This window comes from Sinocyclocheilus anshuiensis, unplaced genomic scaffold (assembly GCF_001515605.1).
Source record: "Sinocyclocheilus anshuiensis isolate Anshui unplaced genomic scaffold, SAMN03320099.WGS_v1.1 scaffold437, whole genome shotgun sequence".
Lineage (NCBI taxonomy): Eukaryota > Metazoa > Chordata > Actinopteri > Cypriniformes > Cyprinidae > Sinocyclocheilus > Sinocyclocheilus anshuiensis.
Genome location: NW_015539902.1, coordinates 1,435,687 through 1,447,172, shown reverse-complemented (window position 1 = coordinate 1,447,172; position 11,486 = coordinate 1,435,687). Strand labels below are relative to the sequence as shown.

General features: G+C 36.5%; 1 protein-coding gene across 1 annotated transcript in view; it reads left to right on the top strand.

The window, feature by feature from the left end:
• The window catches only part of LOC107686215 (collagen alpha-1(XXVI) chain-like), a 16,106-nt gene that overhangs the window by 741 nt on the left and 3,879 nt on the right, over positions 1-11,486 (top strand). Inside the window, exons 2-5 of the mRNA XM_016483124.1 lie at positions 1,124-1,246; positions 1,367-1,470; positions 11,079-11,140; positions 11,221-11,350. Coding sequence (XP_016338610.1) covers positions 1,124-1,246; positions 1,367-1,470; positions 11,079-11,140; positions 11,221-11,350 — 419 coding nt within the window. The remainder of the gene's footprint in view (positions 1-1,123; positions 1,247-1,366; positions 1,471-11,078; positions 11,141-11,220; positions 11,351-11,486) is intronic.

Here is an 11,486-nt window from a genome sequence, read left to right as displayed (position 1 = left end):
CTTCAAAAAGCTGGTCAGCAGAAGGAAGCATGAAGTGCTCCAAAATTTCTTGGTAAACGGGTGCAGTGACGTTGGTTTCAAAAAACACAATGGACCAACACCAGCAGATGACATTGCACCCCAAATCATCACAGACTGTGGAAACTTAACACTGGACTTCAAGCAACTTGGGCTATGAGATCTATCTATCTGTCTATCTAGCTGTCTATCTGTCTGGTTATCTATCTATCTATCTATCTATCTATCTATCTATCTATCTGTCTGTGTCTGTCTGTCTGTCTGTCTGTCTAAACACATCTGTTATGGCCCCTGTGAGCCCTGATTAAGTTCCCAGAAAAAGCATAAACCAAAGCCAAAAGTATTTATTTTAAAAATGTAACATTCATTTTCCCAAAAAATATTTGATGGTTTTCCGTGTGGTTGAGGGTAAGCTCTTTAGTCTAGACTTGTGGAGCTTGTGTGTCTGTGGTCCGGTCACAACTCATCACAGTCTTTCCTGTGAAAAAATTAAGAAAGATGACTTGAATAATGAAACGACCAGTGCAGGGTCACAATCCTGGGATGTTTTGAATCATCCGAGACGTATCAGAAGGGAAGTTTCCCAGATTGAGTTTAGAAACAAAGCGTGCAGATGCAGGCACACATTGGTTTTTTGTTTTAGTTCTCTTCAAGAATGTCTGTCAGACTCTTCTGGGTGTTATATGAGAGAATAAATCATTCGGTCTCCTGCGGTAAAAGAAAAAAGATATGCTTGTGCCACTGAGAGGGTCTCTCAGAGGACTCTCAGTCCACTGTGCTGTATTTTATCTCGCTTTTGAAGTGAAGGAGGTTCTTAAAGAAACATTGTGGCACTAAAACTATTGAAGCCACGTAACTTTGCTTTACACTGCCATCGATCTGAGTTTTGTAAAAAAAAAAAAAAAAAAAAGGAAATCTTAAGCTCTCTACTTACATCCCTTATTTTCCATGATTTCATTTCCTTGTTGTCTGATAGTAAATAAATTTGTGCATTCATTTCTCCATGGATTTTTTTTTTCTGTTTAATTCTTGATTTTGCTGTATTCTGATTGGTCTGGTCTGGTCTTTGTCATTGTTATTGTTTATTTAACATGGAACGAATAAGGAACTGGTGCCAGTACACAGTACAGAAGACTGTTTCATGCCAGACACAAAATGGGACCGAGACTGTTGTGCAGCGACTGTTTCAGAGTTGCCGATGGCCTGGACCGTGTTCAAACCTCATCAGGTACAAAGAAAATAAATGATCTCATGGTATACACTGGGTTATACTCCGCTATTCACTCTCACATTAACTTGGACGACAACTAACAGACTGTGCGTGTTTTGCCTCTCTGTATTTTCCCAGCTACAGAACTCTGGTGAGACCTGTGTACAGAGTGACCTACAGGAAAATCACTTCTCTGGAATGGCGATGCTGTCCAGGATTCCATGGAGAAGACTGCAGAGAGGGTGAGGGAGCTCATTTTTTGCTGATCTCAAGTTCACTGAAGCATTTGAATGACTGTAAGACAAAGGAATTGTTAGATGATGTGAGCCAATTACATAGACATTTATTAGTGGTGTTTGATAAGACAAGCAAAACATAGCACAATTATCATAGAGATTTTATGGTTGGCCTCTTTTGACTTGTGACCCTAACAACCGCATAAACACCACTTAGAAAACTGGATAGCAATGCCTTAGCAACCACCCGTAACACCCAAACATACGCTACATCCGAAATCGAATACTTTCCTACTATTTAGTATGTGAAAAACAGTACGCAATAGTGTGTCCGAATTCATAGGATCCGAAAAACAGTACCCGGATCACCTACTACGTCTGGTATCATTCTGAAGTACGCATTTGATGGACACTATCCCATGAGGCCACGGGAGAGGATGTATGAATGGCCGTGAAGCGATACAACTGATGCTGGTAGGTCACATGACTGTAACAACATGGTGGATGTAGTACATCTGAGTTTTATTCATACTACCCATATTCATACTATACAGAATGTACTTTTTTTTAATGGTCACAAAGTAGGTTCTAATTCAAATGTAGTACCTACTCAAACAGTATGCAATTTCAGAAACACAGATAATGATTTTGTGGTTGGCCTCACTTGTGTAAGCAAGCAATCTGAAATGAGGAGATATCCCAGTTTTTTTTTGTTTTTTTTAATCAAATGTAAATTCATGTCCCAGTCACATTTTCTTGGTTAAATAAACATTACTTACACTATCAGAAAAAGAAAAAAAATCTATTTTATATTTTAACATTAACAATATAATCAATATTCTATGAATCTTATTAAGTTAGTGTTTTTAAGCATTTTACATTTATTCCAAAATAACAACTCAAGGCAGTATAATTTAAACAATACATTTTATTTGTGAAAATATGTTCAGCTTTTGTTTTTAATAATGAACTTTTAACTATTTTTGAATTTTTCGGATCATCAGTCATCAAAACTTGGTAAATATTGGCCACAGACAAGGAGATTTACTTTAAATTACACCAAGCTGATTACTTACTAAAATCTCCCACAGATCATGTTTTCAGGTCATTTCAAGTCTTATTTTGATGTAACAGTGTAAAAGTGGTTTTATCTAAGTGTGTGAGTTTTACTTTCTTTTTTAATTAGTCTTCCTATTAACGCCATTATATTGTTCATTCAGACTGATTCACGAACGTGGAACATGCACGGACACGGGATATATCGCATGAACCAATCACAGCCGAACATAACCAGTCATATCCAATCATATTGCAATGGAGGCATTGCCTCCTCTCACGTGACTTTCCCCCATTCATTCTCAATTAATTGGCTTGGTGGGTGGTTCTTTTTTTTTAATTGAAATCTCTTAGCAACAAAGGAAAGATCCCTTACATTCATTGTGTGGGTGAGAATGTGAGTGACAACAGCTGGTCTGACTGTGGAAATCAAGCATCTGTGTGAAATCTCGAAGTGAATGTGTCATAATTATATGCCCGTCTGAATATATTTCCTTTCTCGCTATATGAACACCAAAAACTTTAGTGCATAAACATGTTTCTACATTAACCAGGAGAAAATGCATTATGACTGTGTTACAAAGCATGCTCAGATTTGCCATAACAAAAAGTTCAAGTCAAAATTCAGAGATCTCAGTATGAGTATTATCACTTTACTGACTCACTTTGCTGTTATCCTAGAGAGATAATCATAATCAAAAGATAATCATAATCAAAACCGGCACAGCTCTGGGTCTTCAGATATATTGGGTAAATACATTTTAATTTATACAAATAAATAGCTGCAAGAAAATATTTTGCATTGAGGAAATGAGTCCGTGCTTTGATTCGTTTTGATTCATTTGACATAGTACAGTTAGTTGTGGTAGAGGACACAAGAGTCAAAATAATTTCTAACCCAGCAGAGATCATTTACCCATGACACACATTCCCATGTTTTTCTGGATGGGGATGGTTTAATGAACCTCCTCCCCCCCACAGCAGACATGCTGGCCCGTCTGCAGTATCTCTTTTCAGATCATCCCCTGTGAGATGCAGATGATTTAGTTTGGGTCAAATCCAAGGGCGCCATGATCTCTGACATGGTAAATAAATCAGAAATCTTCATTCCCCATCCCTTTCTCCTTCCTCCCACCCTTTTATCCCTCTCCATTGGGCTCATAGCTTTAGCCTGAGGTTTTCGATCCCCCGGGTCTCAGGCCCCTCTGTGTTTGGTTTATTTAAGAACATATTTTTGGAATTTGGATTGTGACTCACAGTCAAACAGCTCAAGTTAGGTCAAAGTCAGTCTGTGTGAAATCCCAACATTTCTAGTTGTCATGTGTAATGAGGCCTAACGAAGAATGCTGTGTCTGATTTCACTCATTATAGAACCTTTTTATATTTCTGGGTTTGGAGCGTGGATGTAAACATTAGCAGGGTAAACTTCTATTCATACTTGGTAAATGGGAGATCATAGCAAATATTATTTTAGCATATCCAATTTGCTCCAGCAGCAGCTGTATTAGAAACCACAAATATTTTATTGCAAGGGTTAAATAATAAGTATAGTGTTATAAAAACAAGATATAAAAATAACTAAAAATATAAATAAAACACTTTATTTTTGATAGTCCACTCTAGGCATTCTACTAACTATAAGAAACTGCCAACTATGCTTTCTGTGTGAACGTTCCATAAGAATACTTCATTTTGACTGGTCTTCACTGTCGTCCAGTGGTAACAGTGTGTATTCGACCGATCACCATAACTGAAACCGCTGTCGTACCACACAGACTTGCGCTTTCTCGCTTGTCTTCTGGCAGGATTCAAAGCTTGGTTGTAAGAACAAGCCAACTATAAGAGTGAACAATCCAGCCATGAATGTAAACAGAAATGCAATAAGAAACTTTTAAACTGATTCATGCTCCCCTGGAGTTGTGGTTTGAATGTTTATTCAGCTCAGTTTGACAGTTATTGAGAATTGTGTGACTAGTTGAGGTCATGTTCAACCACTTTAGTGATGTTTTGTCCTTCAGGAATGTACAATGTCATAAATTTGTGTGCCTTGTATTGAAAGATACCAGTGTGATGAAGTTGTTTGTTCATTAATGCAGCCCAGACAAAGCAATCTATTCCCATCCATCAGATTAGTCAGCGAAATGCTGGATGTTTTGTTGCCGTCCCTCCCTAGGTTAACTTTGTTTTGTTCATTAATGCATTCCTTGTATATTAAGGCCAGTTCCTCTCTTCATCTCAATAAATATTAGTATGTCAAGAACTTGGATATTCCGATCAGTTGTGTTTGACAATGTGAAAAGGATAGCTTTATGTTTGACTAAGAATGAGTAGACGTCAAGGAATGCACTGGTGCAAAGCTGTTGAGGTGTGGGTGGGTGGTTGCAGCTGGGATCGACAGCTGTAAGAGATCCTTTGTCCCATAACCATATTCCAATTGTCACTAGAGTGCAACTCCCAGAGATAGCATGCAACAAATCAAAAATCCTTAACAATCTAATATAAGACTTGGTTATGTTTTTGGATTTGGTGTAGAATTTTGATTGATATCTCAATTGATATATAACACAAGATTGATAGCACACTATCGTTTAAATGTTTTTTTGTTTTTTTTTAGCAAATCAGCATATTAGAATGGTTTCTGAAGGATCGTATGACACTGAAGACTGGAGAATTATGCTAAAAATTCAGTTTTGCCATATAGGAATAAATTACATTTTAAAGTATATTAAAATAGAAAATAGCTATTTTAAATTGTAATAGTATTTCACAATATTACTATTTTTACTGTATTTTGATCAAATGAATGCATCCTTGGTGAGCATGAGAAACTTCAGAAACATTATAGACTTATGAAACATTATAGACTTGATAAAATAAGACATAATAAAAACATTAAAATCTTACAATTTCTGAAACTAACTACTACTTAAAAAAAATATTATTGAGAAAAGTTTTTCTTTTTTGCATAATACTGCATAAGACAGTGTTTCCTTTTTCCATTTATTAGAGTTATGATAGAGAAGCTAAGAAGAAATATTTTCAATTCAGTTCTGGGCTGCGTTTCCCAAAAGCATCGCAAGCTTAAGTACATCGTAGACCCATTGAAACCAATGGAGCTACGATCAACTTAAGCTTACGATGCTTTTGGGAAACGCAGCCCAGATGTGTTGGTAAAGTGCATTTCTCAATAAATATTATAAATCTGAATAAATATATTACATTTTTTTCTTAAGTCAACATATGCACTTTAACAGCTCAGAAAATACATTTTGTAAAATATTTTGTCTCCTTAAATCCTTTTTACTATTTGTTGCGGCTCTACCTTTTTTTTTTTTTTTTTTTTACTTAATTAGTCTAATTTATATTCACTGTGCAAATAACAGTGGTTTGAGGAATTCTATCCCTAACAGGAAATCGAAACAAAAAGTTGTGGGTCTTGAAAAGTACATATGAACTGATTCATTTTACAGGAATACATAATATTATGGCTCCCTTGGGGTTCCTGGATCCCAACCACTAAACCCTGATTGCTAGACTAAAGGCATTAGTCATTCATGGGAACAATTCCCATCAGCAGAATTACTTGGGTACTTGAACTTACCATAATGCCCTTGTCAAAGCATAATGCCCTGGTCAAAGTCTTATCTATATCTACATACATAGTCGGCTCCAGCTGTCTTTCTTACTACCCTCATACCAGGTTTCCAGAAGGCCTAGCAGAGGTTCAAATCTATCACCTGCTCTACAAATTCCTTTAAATTGAGAATGTGATCAGTACCCCTAGCCGTGAGAGTGGCTGTGGGAAAATGGGATGTCTGTGGTGTGGTATCTCATGATTGATGAGGACACGTGTGCTCCAGCCCCCTCAGCTGCCTGCAGCGGGTGAGATCATCTAATTTCTGTGGTGGAGCACAGATGGTCATGCCAATTAAATCTACCTGTTCGTTAGGTTAGCTTGTACGACAGTGAACCCAAAATTGTATTTGACCTATGATGAATATAAGCTATTTGCAAATTATTTCAATCATTTTCAGGCTACAGTCTGCTGAGGTATGTCCTCTTAAATTTAATTCACACTTCACAGACAGACGCCAACAAACAAGTTCAGTGGATTTTGTGTTATCCCTGTTAGCGTTTGTTGGCATCAGTCAATGCTTGTTTTCGCTGACTGAACATGTTCAGTCGTTGTTTGGCGGGATGTGCAGTGTCTAAGAAGTGACATACTGTAATCTGGTGATTGTCTGCATTGGTCGACGTCTGTGGGTGCAGTGAGAATTAGCCTTTAAGCAACTCAAAATGCCTTTAGGTGCCAACAGTGTCTCTACTTAGCCAAACAGTTTTTTTTAACAAACTGCTTCTGTTTTTTGTTGATGTACCTAAATTAATCTGTAAAAATGCAGTGGATTATTTACATTTATTCATATATATTATAAATGATTTACTTGTGATCTAATTTTTGTGGTCACTTTTCTGTTACTGTTTAGTACTTCTGTTACATTGAAGTTTTGTCTTACTTTTGGGGGTTTAAGCTTTAAATGGGGTAGGAACCCCCCAAAAGTATGTAAATTAGACTAAATAATTACAAAGTAGGGCTGAATCAAATTGACTAAAATTATTATTTTATTCCAAATAAAATATCAAAACTATAATCGCATTTATTCATTTGAAAACAAGTTTTTTTTTAATTACTCTTCAACCGATTTATTGCACTTTTGTGTTCATTTCATACCTTCAGCAGTTCTTTTTTCTTCTTTTGCTTGAAATACCTGAGCAACGGTATACTGTTATTGAACATTGCCACAGTGAACTTTTTAAAGGAAAGTTCGCTGTGCCAAGCTGTTTGGTTAACTAACGAAACAAATTTTGTTCGAAATGACGTCATACTAGTTCTTTCTTCGATTTCACTTGAATATATCATGGCCTTTATAATTTATTAACTTTTCAGACCAAGAAACACTGATGAAACATCTGACCCAGTCGGACTGTCCAACTACCACCTAGTCACCAACTTACTTGTTTGATTCCTGCACTGCCAGTGTAAGAAAAACATATACTTTTAGGGGAAAAAATTAAGTATGAAAGCTCACTGGGACAGTACCCTTTCAAAAGGTACCTCCATGCACCTTATTTACCCATAAAGGATGCATTTTCGTACCTTAAAGGTACATATTTAAGCCTATTTGAGTTGAATTACTGAAATAAATTAACTTTTCCACGACATTCTAATTTATTGAGATGCACCTGTAAATGGTACATATTAGTAGCTTTTGAAAAGGTACTGCCTCAGTGACAGCGTTTGTACTTTTATGAGAGTGTAGGCTATGCATAATAGTCTAAAAACAGTATCACAAATGTAAATAGATCAGAAACATGAACATCATATTTCAAACAAAATGCAAGACATGGATATTTGCAGCTGGGCTCAACAGCTGTAACAGATCCACAATGGTATTCCAATTTTCAATAGACAGCAACTCCCAGTGATATTATGTATCAAATGAAATGGCCACAAGAATCCAATTTTAATTATTTAGGTTTTTTAAAGTAGCACCTGGGGGCTCTAGTTTATTAGAGGTTAGGTCCTTCACAAACCAAATGAGTAAATGGAGACTTCTGGAAGTACATGAAAGTGCATTGAAATTAGATTTGTTTAGTCTGCTTAATATATACTATACGCTTTAGAGGGATAAACTTCCCAGCCAATGAATCTCAAAGAGGAAAGTCATGCAGTTACCAGTCTTTCTGCAATGCATGTGTCCAAAGTATTTGTTTGAGAGCAGATACAGAGACTGAATATCATTAGTAATAAGTCTACAATTAATTCAGCAGAAGCAAAGGCTGATGACGTTGATCTTTAGATCTGGCAATACAGTTAATTCCAATTCTGTCTGAAATGCAGTTTACCAATAATCCCCTTTTATAAACTTTATTCACCCAGGAGAACATGCAAAAGTATCTTGTGTCTTCATAATCTCTGAAAGCCCCATATGCTGTTAATGGGTGTGGAGTCTTAATGTGGTCAGCTTGCTTGTATGATTTGTGTATTTGTACTTCTCCTAAGACACAAGTCGCACTCTGGTTTGGTACATCAATACATCACTGATGTCTGCACTGGCATGTGTCTGCATAACTTTATTAACCATGTCAGTTTTAATAAAACCGTTGTGCTAGTTCCAAAAATGGCCAGTTTAAAGCCTCTCTCACATCTGCAGAAATCATAGAGGCTCAGTATATCTGCAGATCCCATTGTGCTGTGCTTCTTTACAGCTCATCCGTTGGGTGTTTTTCCAGAATACCCCAAAGTTCAGCTGTCCACTGATCTGAGAGCAGTCCGGTATCCAGCAGAGCTGTGCGTTATGCCCAAGGCACGAGGAGAACAGGCATGTCAGACAGCTGGACATTTCATTCCGCATTTGCATAGTCTGCCAAACTTCAACGGCGGTTTAACTTGCACACAGTCTTCTATCATACATCACCCAGTGCCATGGAGTCCCTACAAAGTCAATATTACAGAATTAGAGTTTTTCTGAGCAAAACAGATATAGAGTGAATGGCATCCTTTGGGTTTACCATCATGGGTGTTTCCAGACGTGCAGTTAGAATTGCCCTTTAATGCAATCCTATGTCTTTCCAGCCAGAAAAACAGAGACGTCAACTTTTTCTGCTCTGTTGGATGTGTATATTGTGGTGAAGAGTGACAAATTTGTTCCTTTTTGCATTTTATGGAATGAGCTAATGTCCCTTCATGAGGTCTGGCATCCAGACTGTCCTTTGATGACACTGTGACATGCTTGTGGCCTATTGCAGTCAATTGAGAGCAGATGATGAAGCTCGTAGTTGTAAATGTCTCATTGGAAGAAACTAGAAGTGCAGTTTTGGTGGAGTAGCAGTGAAAAAAAGCACTAACTTTGGTCCATTAACTACCCACGTTGACCAGTAATTTAGCTGTTTTTAAAATAGTGAAAGGCGGATTTATTTTAGCAAATAGATTAATTTGAATGTACACGAACAAGCGTTGTGTTTCAGGTTGTTTATGTTGTTATATAGGATTGTATATTTCCTGTGTTTTTAACTCACTCCTATGAATTAAGGATTTTTGTCTTAGTAGATTTGTTTGTTTTAAGCTATGTTTAGTTCCTGATTAAATCAAGTCTTGTTCTACATTTTATCACATTCAATGTCCAAAAAAAAAAAACGTAAAAGTTTTGGGTTGTTATAATATTTTGCTTTTTTTTTTAAGAAGGGTTAGGTTATGCTCATAAAGCCTGCATGCATTTATTTCTTAATACAGTAAATGTTGTGAAAACAACAGTATTGAGAAAAATATTATTACAATTGCAAATAACTGTTTTCTGTTTTAATGTATTTTCAAATGTAATTTACTCTTCGCAAGAAACATTTCTTATCAGTGTTGAAACAGTTGTGCTGCTTAAACCGTGATACATATTTTTCTGGATTCTTTCTGGAATAAAACGTTTAAAAGAACATTATGAATGTTCATACTCTCACTTTTTACCAATTTAACGTGTCCTTGCTGAATAAGAGTTTTTTTTTTCTTTAATCTTACAGAATCCAAACTTTTGAATGGTAGAATTCATCAAATTATGTGTAAAATGGGAATGGCAATTAATCTGTACATTAAAGTAGACCAGTTTTAGTCATTGCATCTCAAACACTTTTTATTTAGTGAATTTTGATGCAAAGTTTAATTTCTGATCTCATCATCTGGTGATCTTTAAATTCTAATCTCATCATTAGTTAAAAAATAGCTGTAGGCCTATTGCATTTCAAATGTCACCACTGAGAGATCACCTGACATTCATCATCATCTCATTTCATGCCAAATAATTCCCAAATCTCTGCTGTCTTGAGATAGTCTGAGATGTCTATAGAGAGATCCAGCACCTTGTGGTTGTCTTCACCCTGACCAGCCCTATGCTGTGAAGAGCATCTCTCTCAAATGAGAAAGGTGAATGTTGGGGAAACCCAGAGTGAGATATTTCCCTTCACTAGGATTCCATACAAATGGAAATTCATGGCTTGCCAGTGTCTGGTTTTCCTGTTCCTTATTCTACCCCTGGGAGGGATGTTAACCAAAAATGTAATTGAACTCATTTACTGTCTCTAACAAATTCTCATTGTTCACAAAGCAGCACTGATCATACCACTGTTATTTTGGTTTCACACTGAGGTTTTGGGATTGATTTCATTTTTTGACTACAAGCCTGTGACTCTGGAAGGATCCATGGAATTTTCAGCACAGTATGAATGAATGTGTCTTTGTTAAGTTAACTTGTGAGAACATCACACAAACTTTATTCAGATCAGTTACTTTGACTAGTATACAATTATAATATTGCAAAAACATTAGTAAAAGCATTCTTTAGATTGAACGATCATAGATTTGACTTATGACACAACAGATGGCTGAGAGATTTATAGCATTCGCTTAATCCATTCACTCTATCATGTATCACTTTTTATGGTTAGAAATTCCCCTTTCTCTACTGTCATACTTCATGTTACCTTGACATCTCTTTTTGCATTCATCCTTTTAGAGTGCATGAACTGTACTGGTTATGCTGACATCAAAGAGCGCTTGAGTGTCATTGAAGCTCAGGTAAGACAGAAATAAAGGTAATCTCTTCTATCAAGCAGTTGTGTTAAGATAGTAAGCATGCAGTTTTGCTTTTTTAACAGATAATGTTACTGAGAGATGCTGAGGCACCCCCTTTCCCTCAGCCCAGCCAATCACCTGAGAGAACAGCTGATAATGAAGTTGACAGGACACGCCCCTCACCAATAACACCCAATGCCATTGGCCGACCAGGTGAGAAGAAAATAATTGTTGCTAAACTGTTCTTTAAGAAGTGTAATTTTATATTTTAAATATTTGTATATATTTTATTTAGATAAGTAAGATATGTGATTTTGTGTGTGTGTGTGTGTGTGTGTGTGTGTGTGTG